General features: G+C 51.2%; 1 protein-coding gene across 3 annotated transcripts; it reads left to right on the top strand.

The window, feature by feature from the left end:
* Positions 1 to 5,669: 5,669 nt before the first annotated feature.
* LOC150052156 (synaptonemal complex central element protein 1-like) lies at positions 5,670 to 18,335 on the top strand. Of its 3 annotated transcripts, XM_090347053.1 has the most exons (12): positions 5,672 to 5,776; positions 13,963 to 14,022; positions 14,368 to 14,442; positions 15,006 to 15,053; positions 15,293 to 15,347; positions 15,528 to 15,617; positions 15,837 to 15,900; positions 16,783 to 16,849; positions 17,170 to 17,293; positions 17,357 to 17,467; positions 17,617 to 17,701; positions 18,184 to 18,335. In XM_090347053.1, exons 1-12 carry the CDS (start codon positions 5,722 to 5,724, stop codon positions 18,250 to 18,252), a joined length of 903 nt encoding a protein of 300 aa, XP_090203179.1. In that variant the 5' UTR covers positions 5,672 to 5,721; the 3' UTR covers positions 18,253 to 18,335. The 3 variants fall into 3 exon arrangements, with proteins under 3 accessions (XP_090203180.1, XP_090203179.1, XP_090203181.1); XM_090347054.1 differs by lacking the exon at positions 15,006 to 15,053 and having other exon boundaries at positions 5,670 to 5,776; XM_090347055.1 differs by lacking the exon at positions 17,617 to 17,701.
* Positions 18,336 to 20,237: the final 1,902 nt, after the last annotated feature.

A 20,237-nucleotide genomic window follows, 5' to 3' on the forward strand; every position in this document is an offset into this window, starting at 1 on the left:
TGTGCATGCTAGCCAAGCATTCTTACCACTAGACCAAACTCCCAGCCAGTTGTGGAGCTTGAACTCTGAGTACATCTTCATAAAGCAACTTCCACCAGACTCCAGGGTCCACCTTCACAGTCCTGTCTACCTTACCTGTCTTTCTTCCACAACAACATCTTGCCATTTGCAGAGGGAGGACTCATTAGAAGCCAGATGGTGCTGTGTATTTATTTATAGCTTTGGGAGTGAACTCTGGAACTGCCAAGTATTCCAGTATCTAAATTCTCTCACTTTCTAATAGTTGCACTTAGAACTAGCAATGAAAGCAGCTTGGACACCTCTCTTCCAGAGTAAGATGCCCAGTGGAAATCTTGCTTTCCTCCCATCTTCTAGGTTAGGATGCCATGGTGTTGCTACATTACAAAGAACCCAGTGGTGCTAGGCATTCCGTTGTAGTCATCTTCAAAACAGTCAACTGGTGCCAGTGCCAGGGTTCACGCCTACAAACCTAGCTACTCAGGAGGCAGACCTAAGGACCCTGTTTTGAAGTCAGCCTGGGCAGGAAGGTCTGTGAGACTCATCTCCAATTAGCCACCTTGAGCAAAAATGCTTAAGGTCAGCACCCAGGCCCTACTGGCCCTGAGTTCATGCCCCAGGACTGGCACCAAAAAGAAAAAAAAGTGCTTTTAGGCACCATTTTCTAGATCATAAACTGTTCTGATTGATTCAGTGTAAACAGAAGTTAAAGTTGTCCTGTTCACAAGACTGGAGATTTCAGAGTCAAACTTTACAGCTGGGATCCAGCAGCTCACATCTATAATCCTAGCTACTCAGAAGGCTGAGAGCTGGGGATCACAGTTCAAAGCAATAAAGTCTGAGATGCCAATAAAGTACTCAGAAAAAGGCAGAAGTGGTGCTGTGGTTCAAGTGGTAGAGTGCTAGCCTTAAGCACAAAGAAGCTCAGTGACAGTGCCCAGGCCCTGAGTTCAAACCCCAGGACCAACCAAAAAGTGAAAATCTGTTTCCAAACATCTCCATTGTTAACCTGTTAAAAGTTTACTCATTCTGGGCCAGGAGTTTGGCCTAGAGGTAGAGTGCTTGCCTAGCATGACCGAAGACCAGGGTTTGATTCCTCGGTACCACATACATAGAAAAAAGCCAGAAGTGTTGCTGAGGCTCAAGTGGTAGAGCTCTTGCCTTGAGAAAGTCCAAAGATAATGACTCCGAGATCAAGCCCAGGACTGGCAAAAAAAAAAGTTTACTCATTCTTACAACATCTTGTTTGCAGTGGGAGGAACCAGAAAACCCAAGTGGATTTGTAAGAATGGAAAATAATAAAACTACAAGAGGGGTTGGCCAAGAGATGGTGTGGACACTGCAAGGGGTGGAAGAAAGGTGGCAAAGCTGAGACTCCAGAAGGAGCTGAAGGTGGGGGAGCACTTGAGAGAAGAGATTTGGGAACAGCCAGTAAGGGGTGGAGGCTGAAACACGTAGAAAAGGGACCAAGAGCCAGGGGAAGATGAAGTAGCCAGCCAGCCAGAGGGCTTGAGCATGAAGCTCTAGGAACCAGAAGGGGAGAAAAGGGGAGACCCAAATAGAGAGCCTGGAGGGAAGGACACTGAGCTGGGCAAATTGCTTATTGTGTTTGGGGACTTGGGAAAGCCTGCTTCACGTGGATTTCCTCTCTGCCATTTTCAGATCTCAGGGAAGTAAAGGTGGGCTGTACTCAGGTGGTGGTAGCTCTGCTTCAAGAGCTTCCTCTGAAGGTAGTTTACATGTACTTTAAACATTAACATGTACCACCCTGCCTAACAAGTGCAAGTATCCTCGCAGTACTCAAAACCACCCTTACAGGCACCCTAACGTGTACCCCAAGTGTATACTAACATATACTCTAACATGTGTCCTATCCCTAACAGGAACCTTCATCCTAACATTCCCTGACATGTACCATAACTGTAACATGTACCCTAACATATACCCTAAACATGAAATACATACAGAATCAAATACTCGAACACACACTCTAAATCGCATAGGTGCCCTTACATGCACCCTAGCATGTACCCAAAACCTACCCCAACGCTTGCCCTAACACGTACTCTAAACCCTAACCCTAACAGGAACCTTACACCAAACATTATCTTAACATGCTCCCTAACATGTACCCCAATATACACCCTAACTCTGCCATACTCACATTTTAACAGGTGCCCTAACCCAAACTCATAACCTAACAAATTACCGTAATGCACCACCAATCTTATGCCTCACCCTAGACCATCTTCTAGCCCCAATCCATATGGAACTGCCTAACTAACACTTTGTACAATCCTAACCCACTCCCAGAACCTACATAACCCCTTTCCTAACAAGTTCTCTGATCATCATCTGTTCACTAACACACTTTGAAGACCGTTCCATAACATATCCAAAACCCTAACCCATCCCATAAAGTTCTTCCTCACGTGTTCCTTAACCTTCAGCCTTTCCTGAACCCCTGTTAGAATATTTTCCTCCACGACATCCCCAACCTCACATTTTGTCTACCACATTCCCTACACTCTGCTACAACCCTAAACCTGACCCATTCCATAATCCAAATGCTAATCTTTTCCACAACAACTACCAGATCCATCACATTAACCCATTCACTAAACGTAATTCCCTATCGTTCTGTAACACGTAACACTAACCCTAACTTACTAACCTGCTATGTAAGGATAATAGAAAACCCATCACCTACTCGAACCTGTTTCTGAGCCATGACTACAAAATTCATTCTAACTCCCATGCTGAGTAACCTCAATAGCACCCAACCTTAACTCTACCCTTCACATCAACCACCCTACACCTGAACCCTAACCTCAATCATACCAACCCTAAACACGGTAGCCCTAACAACGCTAACCATGTAACATCACCACTGACACTAAAAACACTATTCCTTAAGCCTACTGCTCCTCCCCAAGCTTTGAGGGATGGTTGGGGGTGCTGAATTGTGTTAGGAACACACTTATGCTGCTGATTTGAGTTAGTAAATGGTTTAGGATAAGGCCTAGGATTGGTGGGTGGCTTATGATACATGTTAAGGTTATGGATCCCCTAAACAAATCCTGACCCTACCATGAACATCAACAAGTCTATTCTGTACCTGTAACATCAACAAGTCTATTTGAACCCTAACTTAAATCATACCAACCCTAAAGCTGGTGCTTTCAGTCTAGGCAGGCCCAGGGCCTGGGTCTGGGGTGGCTGAGGCCATGTGTTGAGCTTCATGCTCCCTCATAAACTGCAAAAAAGAATGAAAAAAAGGAGAAAATAGCTATACTTTCCCTCTTCCTTCCTGCCTCCTTCCTTCCCTCGTCTGACCTTATTCCTGCTTCCCTGCTTTCCCGAATTATACTCTGAAATCTTAAAAAATGATATGCATGTTGGAAAACAGAGACAAAACACACACATACATATACACGTTTAGACAAAATGAAGCCAGACGAGGGGCAGGGGCTCAAATAGTGCAGCACCATCATAAGTGAAAAGGCAAGGAACACCACCCAAGCCCTGAATTCAGCCCCTGTAAATAGTGTGCACATATGCACGCGCGCGCGCGCGCACACACACACACACACACACACACACACACACGCAAAGAATTTAAGGGGAAAAAAAAAACCTATACCCTATGGATGCATGACTTCCACACCATTCCACACAGTGTTTACAGGGCACACCTGACATTTCCCACTTAAACAGCAGAGGGCACCCTAGGACTTGGGACAGCACCCCAGAGTCCCACTCCAGCTCTGTGTGGACAATTTCCACAGGTTGCTACTGATATTCTCTTGTCTGCCTTCTCATTGAAGCACTGAAGATCATTCTACGCATGTCATTTAGCACTGGGAGTGGCACAATCATTGCAGAAATACCTAGAATTGGGATGACAGGGTCACAGTGTAAGACATCTGCTGTTTTGATGAATTCTCCTACCATGTCTTCCGAATTTTGTGTACCCACAATGTATACAAACAACTCTCCCAACTGAGAATGTAGAACTGAACTTCATAAGTACCTGGTTAGCATGTGTGAGGGTCCCGGCTCCCACACCCAACTCTACAATGTTGTTTACAATGTGGAAATTGTACAGTCCCCAGGGAAGAAGACCCCTGGGGGAAGCATCCGTCTGGGATCAGGAGTCCACTGGGGGAGGCATCTGCCACAGCAGTGAGTGCCCAGGGAAGGAGAACCCCCTTCGGGGAGGTGTCCAGGTAGAAATGATAGACCTACTTCACATTTCCCCTACTAACACCTAGCATAATTTATGGAGTTTCAACAATTAGTTTGTCATCAACAGAATGAGCTGTGCCAGTAATGTGAAAGGATGATAGAAGCAACTGAAGAGCTGCAGTAACAGAGGTGGCAGTAGCTTCCCCAGCCACAACAGCAACAGTGATAGCAGCAAGAAAAGTTCTGGAAGTCTCCAGCTGAAGAGTTACAGAGAGCTGATAGAGACAAGGGTTGTGATGTGGTGAACAGAAAAAATGTGGAACTTGATCACAGAGTTGCCAAGGCTTCAAACATTCTAGACTTCAGATCTAGAAACCTGCCTTGGACCTAGCACCCAGAGTTTGTACCAAAGCTGTAACCATAGAAGATATTTCTTATTGCTTACTCCTGTGGCAGTCCACTACTGCTAGAGATTGGAGACTGCAGGAGCTGTCCAGTGCTGGGCCACTAGTAGTTAATACCCAGAGCAGTGAGCTCCACCCTGGACACTTAGTGCCCCAAGGGTGGTTTCTACACAGTGGAGACCATAGCCAGCAGGGTTTAGAGCTATCAGCCTCGTCTGCAAGTCAGTCACTTAAGCCTAACCCTAATGTTATGAAGTGGACATCCTCCTAAGGTGTGTGAAAAGACATCAGCAGGGAAGGACTCAAACCACAAACAGCACAGACGAGCACACTCACCACAGCCTAGTCGTGGAGTGTGAGCCTGACTCAGTGGATGGCTGCCTGCTCCACTAGTGAACCCTAACTGGAGGCCTGGACGGCTGCCTGCTCCACTAGTGAACCCTAACTGGAGGCCTGGATGGCAGCCTGCTCCACTAGTGAACCCTAACTGGAGGGCCTGGACAACTGCCTGCTCCACTGTGAACCTAACTGGAGGCCCTGCACGGCTGCCTGCTCCACTGCTGAACCTAACTGGAGGCCCTGCACGGCTGTCTGCTCCACTGCTGAACCTAACTGGAGGCCCTGGACGGCTGCCTGCTCCACTGGTGAACCTAACTGGAGGCCTGGACGGCTGCCTGCTCCACTGTGAACCTAACTGGAGGCCCTGGACGGCTGCCTGCTCCACTGGTGAACCTAACTGGAGGCCTGGACGGCTGCCTGCTCCACTGGTGAACCTAACTGGAGGCCTGGACGGCTGCCTGCTCCACTGTGAACCTAACTGGAGGCCCTGGACGGCTGCCTGCTCCACTGTGAACCTAACTGGAGGCCTGGACGGCTGCCTGCTCCACTGTGAGCCTGACTGGAGGCCCCGCAGGTCTGCCTGCTCCACTGTGAGCCTGACTGGAGGCCCCGCAGGTCTGCCTGCTCCACTGTGAGCCTGACTGGAGGCCGCACTGTCTCCAGCCCAGGGGGGGGGGGGGTGTGTGTGTGCTGGCTCTGCGCGTGCGCAGTGGCCGCCCTGCCCGCTCCTAACCCCCACTAGGGCTAACGGCCCGCAGCGGCTGGAGGAGACATGGCCGCCAGGCCCGGAGCTGCAGACCCACCTGAGTGGCTCGAGGTCGGCGGAGGTAGCCGCCGTGCTGGGCATGGGCTGGACGAGCTCTGGGCCTCCCGTGCTAGGCGCCAGGCGTGGCTGCCACGTCGCCGGCCTGGCCCTGTTTGGGGGGGGGGCGGGCGATGCAGGGCCGCATGGCGGGGCCTCTGCACCTTGTGGTGGGGTCTGTGCTCTCCCCTGTGGCCTCAGCGAGCTGACAGTGGCCGGACAGACAGGTGCCGCCCCGGAAGGCGAGTCCAGCCTCCCCTGGAGAAGGAATCCCCAGGGAAGGAGGAGAGCCTGGGGAAGGAGCGCCCTGAGGGAGGGTCCTGGGCCAGAGTCCCCAGGGAAGGAGACCTCCAGGAGGGAGGATTCCTAGGTGAGTCCCCAGGGAAGGAGACCTCCAGGAGGGAGGATTCCTAGGTGAGTCCCCAGGGAAGGAGACCTCCAGGAGGGAGGAGTCCTAGGTGAGTCCCCAGGGAAGGAGACCTCCAGGAGGGAGGCGTCCTAGGTGATTCCCCAGGGAAGGAGACCTCCAGGAGGGAGGCATCCTGGGCCAGAGTCCCCAGGGAAGGAGACCTCCAGGAGGGAGGAGTCCTAGGTGAGTCCCCCAGGGAAGGAGACCTCCAGGAGGGAGGCGTCCTGGGCCAGAGTCCCCAGGGAAGGAGACCTCCAGGAGGGAGGAGTCCTGGGCCAGAGTCCCCAGGGAAGGAGACCTCCAGGAGGGAGGATTCCTAGGTGAGTCCCCAGGGAAGGAGACCTCCAGGAGGGAGGAGTCCTAGGTGAGTCCCCAGGGAAGGAGACCTCCAGGAGGGAGGCGTCCTAGGTGATTCCCCAGGGAAGGAGACCTCCAGGAGGGAGGATTCCTAGGTGAGTCCCCAGGGAAGGAGACCTCCAGGAGGGAGGAGTCCTGGGCCAGAGTCCCCAGGGAAGGAGACCTCCAGGAGGGAGGATTCCTAGGTGAGTCCCCAGGGAAGGAGACCTCCAGGAGGGAGGAGTCCTAGGTGAGTCCCCAGGGAAGGAGACCTCCAGGAGGGAGGCGTCCTAGGTGATTCCCCAGGGAAGGAGACCTCCAGGAGGGAGGCATCCTGGGCCAGAGTCCCCAGGGAAGGAGACCTCCAGGAGGGAGGAGTCCTAGGTGAGTCCCCCAGGGAAGGAGACCTCCAGGAGGGAGGCGTCCTGGGCCAGAGTCCCCAGGGAAGGAGACCTCCAGGAGGGAGACGTCCTAGGTGAGTCCCCCAGGGAAGGAGACCTCCAGGAGGGAGGCGTCCTAGGTGAGTCCCCAGGGAAGGAGACCTCCAGGAGGGAGGAGTCCTAGGTGAGTCCCCAGGGAAGGAGACCTCCAGGAGGGAGGAGTCCTAGGTGAGTCCCCAGGGAAGGAGACCTCCAGGAGGGAGGAGTCCTAGGTGAGTCCCCAGGGAAGGAGACCTCCAGGAGGGAGGAGTCCTAGGTGAGTCCCCCAGGGAAGGAGACCTCCAGGAGGGAGGAGTCCTGGGCCAGAGTCCCCAGGGAAGGAGACCTCCAGGAGGGAGGCGTCCTAGGTGAGTCCCCCAGGGAAGGAGACCTCCAGGAGGGAGGCGTCCTAGGTGAGTCCCCAGGGAAGGAGACCTCCAGGAGGGAGGAGTCCTAGGTGAGTCCCCAGGGAAGGAGACCTCCAGGAGGGAGGAGTCCTGGGCCAGAGTCCCCAGGGAAGGAGACCTCCAGGAGGGAGGATTCCTAGGTGAGTCCCCAGGGAAGGAGACCTCCAGGAGGGAGGAGTCCTAGGTGAGTCCCCAGGGAAGGAGACCTCCAGGAGGGAGGCGTCCTAGGTGATTCCCCAGGGAAGGAGACCTCCAGGAGGGAGGCATCCTGGGCCAGAGTCCCCAGGGAAGGAGACCTCCAGGAGGGAGGAGTCCTAGGTGAGTCCCCCAGGGAAGGAGACCTCCAGGAGGGAGGCGTCCTGGGCCAGAGTCCCCAGGGAAGGAGACCTCCAGGAGGGAGGCGTCCTAGGTGATTCCCCAGGGAAGGAGACCTCCAGGAGGGAGGAGTCCTAGGTGAGTCCCCAGGGAAGGAGACCTCCAGGAGGGAGGAGTCCTAGGTGAGTCCCCAGGGAAGGAGACCTCCAGGAGGGAGGCGTCCTAGGTGAGTCCCCAGGGAAGGAGACCTCCAGGAGGGAGGCGTCCTAGGTGAGTCCCCCAGGGAAGGAGACCTCCAGGAGGGAGGCGTCCTAGGTGAGTCCCCAGGGAAGGAGACCTCCAGGAGGGAGGAGTCCTAGGTGAGTCCCCAGGGAAGGAGACCTCCAGGAGGGAGGAGTCCTAGGTGAGTCCCCAGGGAAGGAGACCTCCAGGAGGGAGGAGTCCTAGGTGAGTCCCCAGGGAAGGAGACCTCCAGGAGGGAGGAGTCCTAGGTGAGTCCCCCAGGGAAGGAGACCTCCAGGAGGGAGGAGTCCTGGGCCAGAGTCCCCAGGGAAGGAGACCTCCAGGAGGGAGGCGTCCTAGGTGAGTCCCCCAGGGAAGGAGACCTCCAGGAGGGAGGCGTCCTAGGTGAGTCCCCAGGGAAGGAGACCTCCAGGAGGGAGGAGTCCTAGGTGAGTCCCCAGGGAAGGAGACCTCCAGGAGGGAGGCATCCTGGGCCAGAGTCCCCAGGGAAGGAGACCTCCAGGAGGGAGGATTCCTAGGTGAGTCCCCAGGGAAGGAGACCTCCAGGAGGGAGGTATCCTGGGCCAGAGTCCCCAGGGAAGGAGACCTCCAGGAGGGAGGCGTCCTAGGTGAGTCCCCAGGGAAGGAGACCTCCAGGAGGGAGGATTCCTAGGTGAGTCCCCAGGGAAGGAGACCTCCAGGAGGGAGGCATCCTGGGCCAGAGTCCCCAGGGAAGGAGACCTGCAGGAGGGAGGCGTCCTGGGCCAGAGTCCTCAGGGAAGGAGACCTCCAGGAGGGAGGAGTCCTAGGTGAGTCCCCAGGGAAGGAGACCTCCAGGAGGGAGGAGTCCTAGGTGAGTCCCCAGGGAAGGAGACCTCCAGGAGGGAGGTGTCCTAGGTGAGTCCCCAGGGAAGGAGACCTCCAGGAGGGAGGAGTCCTAGGTGATTCCCCAGGGAAGGAGACCTCCAGGAGGGAGGAGTCCTAGGTGAGTCCCCAAGGAAGGAGACCTCCAGGAGGGAGGCGTCCTAGGTGAGTCCCCAGGGAAGGAGACCTCCAGGAGGGAGGCATCCTGGGCCAGAGTCCCCAGGGAAGGAGACCTCCAGGAGGGAGGATTCCTAGGTGAGTCCCCAGGGAAGGAGACCTCCAGGAGGGAGGAGTCCTAGGTGAGTCCCCAGGGAAGGAGACCTCCAGGAGGGAGGATTCCTAGGTGAGTCCCCAGGGAAGGAGACCTCCAGGAGGGAGGCATCCTGGGCCAGAGTCCCCAGGGAAGGAGACCTCCAGGAGGGAGGAGTCCTAGGTGAGTCCCCAGGGAAGGAGACCTCCAGGAGGGAGGCATCCTGGGCCAGAGTCCCCAGGGAAGGAGACCTCCAGGAGGGAGGAGTCCTAGGTGAGTCCCCAGGGAAGGAGACCTCCAGGAGGGAGGGGTCCTGGGCCAGAGTCCCCAGGGAAGGAGACCTCCAGGAGGGAGGGGTCCTGGGCCAGAGTCCCCAGGGAAGGAGACCTCCAGGAGGGAGGCGTCCTAGGTGAGTCCCCCAGGGAAGGAGACCTCCAGGAGGGAGGCGTCCTGGGCCAGAGTCCCCAGGGAAGGAGACCTCCAGGAGGGAGGCGTCCTAGGTGATTCCCCAGGGAAGGAGACCTCCAGGAGGGAGGAGTCCTAGGTGAGTCCCCAGGGAAGGAGACCTCCAGGAGGGAGGAGTCCTAGGTGAGTCCCCAGGGAAGGAGACCTCCAGGAGGGAGGCGTCCTAGGTGAGTCCCCAGGGAAGGAGACCTCCAGGAGGGAGGCGTCCTAGGTGAGTCCCCCAGGGAAGGAGACCTCCAGGAGGGAGGCGTCCTAGGTGAGTCCCCAGGGAAGGAGACCTCCAGGAGGGAGGAGTCCTAGGTGAGTCCCCAGGGAAGGAGACCTCCAGGAGGGAGGAGTCCTAGGTGAGTCCCCAGGGAAGGAGACCTCCAGGAGGGAGGAGTCCTAGGTGAGTCCCCAGGGAAGGAGACCTCCAGGAGGGAGGAGTCCTAGGTGAGTCCCCCAGGGAAGGAGACCTCCAGGAGGGAGGAGTCCTGGGCCAGAGTCCCCAGGGAAGGAGACCTCCAGGAGGGAGGCGTCCTAGGTGAGTCCCCCAGGGAAGGAGACCTCCAGGAGGGAGGCGTCCTAGGTGAGTCCCCAGGGAAGGAGACCTCCAGGAGGGAGGAGTCCTAGGTGAGTCCCCAGGGAAGGAGACCTCCAGGAGGGAGGCATCCTGGGCCAGAGTCCCCAGGGAAGGAGACCTCCAGGAGGGAGGATTCCTAGGTGAGTCCCCAGGGAAGGAGACCTCCAGGAGGGAGGTATCCTGGGCCAGAGTCCCCAGGGAAGGAGACCTCCAGGAGGGAGGCGTCCTAGGTGAGTCCCCAGGGAAGGAGACCTCCAGGAGGGAGGATTCCTAGGTGAGTCCCCAGGGAAGGAGACCTCCAGGAGGGAGGCATCCTGGGCCAGAGTCCCCAGGGAAGGAGACCTGCAGGAGGGAGGCGTCCTGGGCCAGAGTCCTCAGGGAAGGAGACCTCCAGGAGGGAGGAGTCCTAGGTGAGTCCCCAGGGAAGGAGACCTCCAGGAGGGAGGAGTCCTAGGTGATTCCCCAGGGAAGGAGACCTCCAGGAGGGAGGAGTCCTAGGTGAGTCCCCAAGGAAGGAGACCTCCAGGAGGGAGGCGTCCTAGGTGAGTCCCCAGGGAAGGAGACCTCCAGGAGGGAGGCATCCTGGGCCAGAGTCCCCAGGGAAGGAGACCTCCAGGAGGGAGGATTCCTAGGTGAGTCCCCAGGGAAGGAGACCTCCAGGAGGGAGGAGTCCTAGGTGAGTCCCCAGGGAAGGAGACCTCCAGGAGGGAGGATTCCTAGGTGAGTCCCCAGGGAAGGAGACCTCCAGGAGGGAGGCATCCTGGGCCAGAGTCACCAGGGAAGGAGACCTCCAGGAGGGAGGAGTCCTAGGTGAGTCCCCAGGGAAGGAGACCTCCAGGAGGGAGGCATCCTGGGCCAGAGTCCCCAGGGAAGGAGACCTCCAGGAGGGAGGAGTCCTAGGTGAGTCCCCAGGGAAGGAGACCTCCAGGAGGGAGGGGTCCTGGGCCAGAGTCCCCAGGGAAGGAGACCTCCAGGAGGGAGGGGTCCTGGGCCAGAGTCCCCAGGGAAGGAGACCTCCAGGAGGGAGGCGTCCTAGGTGAGTCCCCCAGGGAAGGAGACCTCCAGGAGGGAGGAGTCCTAGGTGAGTCCTCAGGGAAGGAGACCTCCAGGAGGGAGGGGTCCTGGGCCAGAGTCCCCAGGGAAGGAGACCTCCAGGAGGGAGGCGTCCTGGGCCAGAGTCTCCAGGGAAGGAGACCTCTGGGGGAGACGGCTAGGTCAGTGAGTCCCCAGGGAGGGAGAACTCCATGAGGGAGGCATCCAGATCAGTGAGGCCTTCAGGAAGGGGAACTCCGAGAGAGTCACCAAGGGTCAGAGTCCTGCAGGGAAGGACATACACACACACACACACACACACACACACACACACACACACACACACACACACACACACACACATACACACACACACTCCAAGAGAGAAGCATCCAGAGTCAGAGCCCTGCAGGGAAAAGACTCCCCCCTTCTACCATACCCCCAGTCCTGCAAGGCCAGAGAGAGCAGGAGCTGAGAAGATCCCTCTTCAGCTTGCATGCACCAAAATGATCAGCCAGCAGCACCAGTGTCTTTGTAGGAAAATTATTTGCCTTCTCTCCATTGACATATTTAAGCATATACAAAGTAGAGAACAAAGCTATAGTGGCCTAGCTTTCATAGCTCCACCTATTGACAAATCATTTTATTCTTTACCATCCACTCTATTTCATTATAAAACATCTCAGACATGATAATTATCCATAAATATTTCTATATATGTCTCTAGGTTCTCTTCAGAAAAGTGATATCATCGCCCCATTTATATAGTAGCAGCAATAATTTATTGCATCAAATATCCAGGCAAATTATGAATTTTGTAGATTGTGACAGTAAATTTTTTAAAAACTTTTTTCCTCCAATATCCAATTGCAGATTTTCCTTTGGTACCTTCTTTTCTCCAACCCTTTCCCCTTAAAATTCATTTGTTCAACAGTTGTCTTTCCTACATGACTTCTCAGTCCTGAAGTTGGTAAATATACCCTCATGTGCCATTCACTATGTTGTTCTATCCCTGAATTCCCCTGAATTTAGATCATACACTTTAATAAATATTAGTATCATTTTCAGCAAGCTCTTAATAATTACAGTCTTTTTTTTCTTCTTTTTTCTTTTTGGTACTAGTCCTGGGGCTTGAACTCTACCTGGACTTTGAGCTTTTGTGTGGAAGCCAGCACTCTACCACTTATGCCACAACTCCACTTCTGGCTTTTGATGGTTAATTGGAGATAACAGTCTCATGGACTTTCTTGCCCAGGCCGACTTGAGCCACACTTCCGGCTTTTTCTGTGTATGTGGTACTGAGGAATCGATCCTAGCGCTTTGTGCATACTAGGCAAGCACTCTACTACCAGGCTGTGCTCCTGGCCCACCAGTGAATATCTTAAGTGGAGGCATCATGGTTGTTAACATTAGTTATACATGTGAAAGCTATGTGTGTGAATAACCATAGTTGATTATATTTTGTTACTAGTTCTTGTGTTTGTGTAGACTTTGTAGAGATTCCTGATTGATGTCACCTGCCAGTATGGTGACTCTCAAGTGATTTTCAGTTTTGTTTTTGTTTTTGTTTTTTGGGAGAGTGTTTTGTGAGGTTTTGGGGGGGTTGTTTTTTTTATTTTTTTTTTGCCAGTCCTGGGGCTTGAACTCAGGGCACTGGGCACTGTCCTTGAGATTTCTCAAGGCAAGCATCCTACCACTTGAGCCACAGTGCCACTTTGGCTTTTTCAGTGTATGTAGTACGGAGAATCAAACCCAGGGCTTCATGCATGCTAGGCAAGCACTCTACCACTAGGCCACACTCCTGGCCCAGTTTTATTTCTTTTATAATAATCTCTTTTTTTCTTATGCTAATTGTTTGAGCCTAGGGACTGGCACATGGTAGGCAAGAACTGTGTTTTGCTGAGCTACATCTCAAACCATTAGTATTTTTGAGACTGAGTCTCACTATATTGGCTTTTCTTGCTCTTCTCCATCCTCCTGCCTTAGTGTCCTGAGAACTGGGATTGAAAGCTTAAAGGAAAGTACCACCATATCCATATATACATTATCACTTTGTGAATGCTGATTCCAATTTGACCACAACACCTGCCACTGCCCTGAGTTTTATGAAGGGTGGTATCAGTGGTAACATTGTATAACATAGGAAAGGTTGACCAGGGAAGGGCCAAGCTCATCCCTTACTATTTGCCTGAGGACAAAGATGAACGGCTACTATACTAGAATAATGCCTTCAACTCACCTCAGCCCCAGCCAGGGATGTTGACTCCTTCCCTTGGAATTTTACCCTGTTGGGTTTTGAAATGTCTGGTTTTGTTCCACAGGGCAGCACATGGTACACACAGAAAATTGAAGATTTGATAGAAATGGTGAAAAAGTTACAGAAAAGTCTTGTGTCTCCTCTGTGTAGGAGGCTTGCTGAGATTTAGGGTCAGGCAGGTGTAGATTCAATTCCAGCCCTCACAAGTCAGAGACTCAGGAAGCTATTCCCTTAACTTTCACTTTCTTTTAAATTGTAATTCTTTTAACAGAAAATAGCAGTGATTCAAAATTACAGAAGTATAAGCAGAATAAGAAACTTATTTTCCCCAAATCCTGGCCACCCCACTTGGATTGAACAGTACTCTTCAATCCCACCCCAGGGCAGGCCTCTGTACTGACTGTCACCCACTTTCACCCGGAGAGCTGCAGAGTCTGCAATCCTCACTTGAGGGGCACCATATCCAAGAAGCAATTCCTACTCCTTCACTCTTCAAACCTTTGCCCCACTTTATCTCCCTTGAATGAAGTTACCACAACTTAACTCATTTCTATTAGTCCCCACTGTGAGCCCATGATGTATCACCTGTACATAGGAGACGCTCAGTGGATTTGTGTGGAGCTGCAGAGATATGAACTATTGTATTCATTTCAAACTCTTTTCCTCTCTGCAGCGGGAACTCTAGAGCCACAGATTGAGGTCCTGATTAACCGAATTAATGAAATTCAGCAAGGTGAGATCAAGGGACTGGCTATTATTTAGGACCCTTGTGTGCTTTGCTTGTAGATCCAATGCAAACTGAAAATACAGGAGCCCTTGACCAAAAATACCCTCAAAATTACAAAATAATAATAGCAGGCCACAAAATACAAGTACAGGGCCCTTCTACCATTATAGTCTTTCATCTATGAATTTGAATTTGCTACCACTTGAACCAACAGGAAGATCCTTGGGACCCTGAGCCTCACCAGGTTTACTTGAAGAAAAAAAATGTGAAATACCATTTTTTGAAAGGGAAAAATGGAAGCAGGCAACTAGAGAATTCACTCACACAATGTCTGTTCTACTCTTTGATAAGCAAAAAAGAAAGCCAGTGAAGAGCTGGGAGAGGCTCAGACTGTCTGGGATGCTCTGCAGAAGGAACTGGACTCACGTAAGCAAGATGGAGCTCACTAGAGGTCCCCGCAATGTCTCAAGCCTTTCCTAGCCCAGTATTTCAAATACAGAGCAGCTTCATCATGGTCAAGTGTCCTACTATCTCTCCAGCCCCCTTTTCTTCCCATCTCTGCATCCCCTAGTGGTGGTGTTCTGGAAAAGCCCTCCAAATACATGCACTTCTGCTCCTGTGTTCTCTTGAATAACATTTCTCCTTTCTCATACCACCATTCATCTCTAAGCTTAGATATCCCCTTCTCATAGATGCCGTCTCCAATTATCCTACATAAAGACACCCCCCTGCCCCTGCCTGGTCATATGGCACTTTCTGATGGACCCATTGCTTTCAAGCCCTAATGGGCATCACATAGTATCCTCACCCATACTTTACAAATGTAAAGATCCTTAGTGTTTACAAAGGAGTATAAACCTCGAGGGGAAGAGGCTTACCTAGAGGGGTCCATGTTTGGGTTAGCGTCAAGGCTGTACCTAGTCTCCTGTGACTATCCCTAACAGTGTTTAGGTGATCTCTGATAACTAAACATTCACCATATTTGCCAGTGCATGAAGAGAAAGTACGACTAAAGGAGATCTTCAGCAAAAACCAAGGTATTTTGGGTTCCTCCATCTTTAGACTGTTGCCTATTCTATCCTGCAGAAAGCCCCTCTTTCTATAGTTGAGAAAGGCCTTGAAACCTCCTGAGGTTGCATCCCTTCTATGGCTTACACTAGACTGGGGAAATGTCAGAGCCCAGACAGATGTCCACAATCTGGATCTGACCCTGTTCTGTCTCCTCAAACTAGATGCCTTGTTCAGCACATATAGGACTCTATTGCTCTCTCTGTAGAAACACTGAGAATCCATCAGCTGCATTGCCAAGGAAAGGAAAATGAGGCTCAGAGGTAAGAGACTATGTCCATATTGGTTACCCAAATCTTCACAATACTGGGGTAAGTCCTTCTGTCACCCCTCCCACCATGTTACAGACATGGTTCTAAAATAGCAAGGAATAGAAAAGAAACCACTAACACCTTTCCAAGAGAGTCAGTCCGAGAATGTCTGAGGACTGCCCTTCTTCCCAGGAAACACACCTTATTGCAAGAATGCAAGGACAGGATTTCTTCTCTGAACTTCCAGATTGAGGAAGAGAAGAACAAACAGAGGCAGCTGAGGTAAACTCCAGTATAGGAGGCTGGGGGCTGCAAAAACAATTGAAGATGTATTTTTTAAAAAGCTGAGCCCTGGAGGGGCAGGGGCAGGGGCAGGGGAGTAAAGGTGCTTTTCATAGAACAAAGGGTATGAGTAAAGTCCCTGAGAGCTGTGCATGAAGAGGCCCTGCCCAGGCCAGGCTGCCAGCTCATAGCCCTCATGCCTGTGTGGTTGGCCACCAGGTTAGACTTTGAGCAACAGCTGGAAACTCTGATGGAGCAACACAAGGACCTCTGGGAATTTCATGTGAGTCATTCAAATCCAAGCCCCCTAACTCCCATATTGTCTTATTTACCACATCTTGTCCATTTACAAGCCTTAGTCACCTATCATCACTATCACCCTGAATTCATTCTCCTGTTTGGTGTCTGAACATGCATCTCTATGGCCTTGTGTGTTCATTCAGTGGTCAGGAGGAACCCTGATAACACCAAGGTTGGAGCTACCTATCCAGAACATTCATGAATGTGATGGGATTGTCACAGGCAAATGGTAGATAGCAGGAAATAAAGTGACCAGTGTTTGCCTTGGGAACTTTCAGTTACCAAAGAAACAGAAGATCCATGTCATTCGGGAAGAGGATTAATAGTAAATAGGCCATCACAGGGAGGGGAGGAAAAAAGGAACTGCAGTGTCATGCTGATGAAGGAATCTCCAGGTAATAGCCAGAGTTGTACAAGTTTTTTATTTTTTATTTTTTTGCCAGTCCTGGGCTTGGGCTCAGGGCCTGAGCACTGTCCTTGGACTTTCTCAAGGCTAGAGCTCTACCACTTGAGCCTCAGCACCACTTCCGGCTTTTTTCTATATATATGGTACTGAGGAATCGAACCTGGGTCTTCATGCATGCTAGGCAAGCACTCTACCACTAAGCCAAACGCCCAGCTCAAGTTTTTTATTTTTATATGGTAAATACTTGGCACAGCAGCTATTTCTCACATGAGATGTTCATGGAGGTGGTAGGAATATTCAGTAAAAACACCCTAAGGCTGGGCCTTGGCTGCTGTGCACAGAGGAGCCAGGGTCTTAGGAAATGTGAAATGAGGTATCAAATGACCAGATCCAGGCATGCTTCTCAGAGGTATAGGGAAGCTCAAAAGTATGGACAGACTTTGGTTTTGTCCTCCTCAGAATCCAGAGCATCTAGCAAGGGATATTTGTGCCCTGGACAGCAAAAAGGAGCAAGTGCTAAAAGAAGGTAAGGCCAAGCCAAGTGTGGTGGCTCATGTCTGTAATCCTAGCTACTCAGGAGGCTGAGATCCGAGGATCATGGTTCAGAGCCAGCCCAGGCACTAACGTCCATGAGACTCTTATCTCCAATTAACCACCAAAAAACCAGAAGTAGTGCTGTGGGTCAAAGTGGTAGAGAACTAGCCTTGAGCTGAAGAGCTCAGGGACAGTGCTCAGGCCCAGAGTTCAAATCCCATGACTGACAAAAAGACAAGGTAAGGCCAAGGCAGGAAGGTGACCCAGGCCTGCCCTGCCATTGCCTGCCCTGTTTACCTCTTCCTTCTGCAGAGGAGCTGGTTGAGGTGAAGCTGGACGATACTAAGTCTCATCTGTTCTCTCTGTGTGGTCCTGAGGGACCTTCCACCCTCACTGAGGGACTCTTCCTCCGAAGCCAGGAGGCAGCGGCAGCACTGTAAGATGCAAGGGTAGGGGGAGGAGGAGGGATTGGCTGATACTAACCCCAGCCTACCCTTAGGGAAATGTTTAAGGAGAATAACAGGAAAGCTGAGGATCTCCTGGAGGCTGCAGCTCAGCAACATCAACAACTGCAGCAGAGGTGCCAGCAGCTGCAGCAGACAAGGCAAAGGTGGGCATGGAACCCTTGAGCCTACCCCCATCCTAGGAAGGAGGATGAGGACTGCCTTCTCTCCTTCTCTACGTGTGTGTGTGTGTTTCTCTCTTAACATCCTTCTGCTCCTCCTGGAATCTCTTCTCTTCTTACACCTTTATAACTAGGCTGAAGGAGGCCTTGGAAAAGCATGGGCCTCAGATCCTTGCTCAAGCCCAGAGCATGCAAGAGGGGGCCACCTCACAAAAGGCGGTGAGTCCTGGCAGTAGATGGCAGAAGGCAGAGATAGTTCCTGTGGGGGGCTAGGGGAGGAGAGCAAAAAGGGTACTGGGGATTCTAAGAGGATGATCTTGAGCAAGAGCATCCAAGCAGAGGACATAGCCAATGCAAAAATATAGACTAGAAACAATCTTTTTTGTCAGAGAAGGCTGGGAAGGGAACATGTATGAAAAAAAAAAAAAACCCACCCTGGCCAGGCACAATGGCTCACACCTATAATCCTAGCTACTCAGGAGGCTGAGGGTCATGGTTCAAACCCAGCCCAGGCACTAAAGTCCGTGAGACTCTTATTTCCAATTAACTACCAGGAAACCAGAAGTGGTACTGTGGCTAAAGGGGTAGGGCACTAGCCTTGAGCTGAAGAGCTCAGGGACAGCACCCAGGCCCAGAGTTCAAGGCCCACGACCGACCCCAAAAAAGAAAGAAAACCCACCCTGGACCCTAATTTCCAACAGGCCAGTCCTAAGTCTCTAGAAGTCTATGAAGAGAAAGACCAGGAGCCACACTCATCAAACAGAGCCTGATACCTTCCTAAACCATGATCCCATGAAGGCACAACTTTATCTTGGGGAAACATAAAATACAAAATAAATTTTGGTACAACCTATCTCTGCTAAGTCTGTGTTAGGTGGAGGGGAGGCAGTGGGGGCCCCAGGCAGGAGGATGAAAATATGGACCTTCTCAAAAGGCTGAGAATATCTAAAACCCACCCTGTGATACTTTAATTCCTTCATGGACCTAGATTAGTCAAATGCTCACAAAAACAAAAAACAAAAAAACAAAACTGAAGATAAGGCTAGCCAGTTCCATACTATATAGTCACTCTCAGTAAGAAAAAGAAATATGCTAAAAAGCGGTGGCTCACACCTGTAATCCTAGCTACTCAGAAGTCTGAGATCTAAGGATCACAATTCGAAGCTAGCAAAGGCAGAAAAGTCCCCATAAAGACTCTTATCTCCAAATAACTCCTCAGAAACCAGAAATGGAGCTATGACTCAAAGAGGTAAAATGCACTCCATTGGCAAAAGAGCTCAGGGACAAAGACCAGTCCCTGAGTTCTTTCCCTACAACCAACCCAAAATAAAAAGGAAAAGTAATATGGCTGGATGCCAATGGCTCACACCTATAATCCCCTACCATCAAGGTAGCTGAGATCTGAGGATTATGGTTCAAAGCCAATCCAAGCATGAATGGTTTTGAGACTCTTATCTCAGACTAGCCACCAAGAAATTAGAAGTGAGGCTGGGAGTTTGGCATAGTAGTAGAGTGCTTGCCTAGCATGCATGAAGACCTATGTTCAATTCCTTGGTGCCACATATACAGAGAAGCTGGAAGTAGTACTGTGGCTCAAGTGGTAGAGCTCTAGCCTTGAGAAAGCCCGAGGACAGTGCTCAGGCCCTGAGTTCATGCCCCAGGACTGGCTAAAAAAAATTTTAAGAAACTAGAGAAGTGAAGCTGTGTCTCAAGTGATAGAATGCTAGCCTTGAGCACAAGGCCAGGCCCTAGGTTCAAGCCCCAGGACCAGGACAGGAAAGAAGGAACAGAGTAATGTGATTTATCTACTCTGTGTTATCATGGACACAAAATATATAACCAAAACACTCACTGTTCAGGAACATACTGTTATAAATGTTCATTGTACAGGTCAGTTACTAGGACTTGCTGCACCCACCCACCCAATGAAGACCAGTGCTGGGAGTCATATAGTCCTCAGCTCCTTGGTCCAGATACAGGAAAGCAGAGATCCCTTCTATTTAACATATAAGAAAACAGAGATTCCTTCTCTTTAACATACTAGATAGGTCAGTGACACCACAGAGTAAGGAAAGAGGTTTCAAAAAGGCTCCCAGACTGGGAAGCACTGTTTCTATGGAAGAATGGAGTTATGTGGCAATGTATACAATCTGTCCAGGATCTTCAACAACAAACCTTAAAAGTCTTTAGTTCCTTTGACAGGGAAATGAGGTTAATCATACCTGTGGATGATAGACTATCAAAATGACTTTCATATAAAATTGATGTTAACAAACTGAACTATATGGCAATAAAATACCACATGTAAAAACATGTTTAGCCAAGCTCATAAACACTAGGAACTTTGTAACTTCCATGGGTTTGCTACAAAAAAAGAATAGTTTTATTGGTAAATTAAAAGCCCTTGATAGCCAGGCGTTTGGCCTAGTGGTAGAGTGCTTGCCTCGCATGCACGAAGACCCAGGTTCGATTCCTCGGTACCACATACATAGAAAAAAGCCAGAAGTGGTGCTGAGACTCAAGTGGTAGAGCTCTAGCCTTGAGAAAGTCCAAGGACAGTGCTCAGGCCCTGAGCTCAAGCCCAGGACTGGCCAAAAAAAAAGGGAAAGAAAAAAGTTGGGGCTGGGAGTTTGGCCTAGTGTTAAAGTGCTTGCCTACCATGCACAAAGAAAAAAAAAGCGCTTGATAGAATTCAGCATTTATTCTTGCAAAACTCTCAAAAATTAGAGATAGAAAATAAATGTTAACTTTTTTA

This window comes from Megascapheus bottae, chromosome 16 (genome assembly GCF_031878675.1).
Source record: "Megascapheus bottae isolate mThoBot1 chromosome 16, mThoBot2.hap1, whole genome shotgun sequence".
NCBI lineage: Eukaryota > Metazoa > Chordata > Mammalia > Rodentia > Geomyidae > Megascapheus > Megascapheus bottae.

What these genes read in the sequence shown, in the direction of transcription:
- LOC150052156 (XM_090347053.1), top strand. Translation starts at nt 5,722, where the DNA reads ATGGCCGCCAGGCCCGGAGCTGCAGACCCACCTGAGTGGCTCGAGGTC. An exon ending in GGAGCAAGTGCTAAAAGAAG is followed by an intron (nt 16,850 to 17,169) that starts GTAAGGCCAAGC and finishes TTCCTTCTGCAG; the next exon opens with AGGAGCTGGTTGAGGTGAAG. An exon ending in CTGCAGCAGACAAGGCAAAG is followed by an intron (nt 17,468 to 17,616) that starts GTGGGCATGGAA and finishes CTTTATAACTAG; the next exon opens with GCTGAAGGAGGCCTTGGAAA.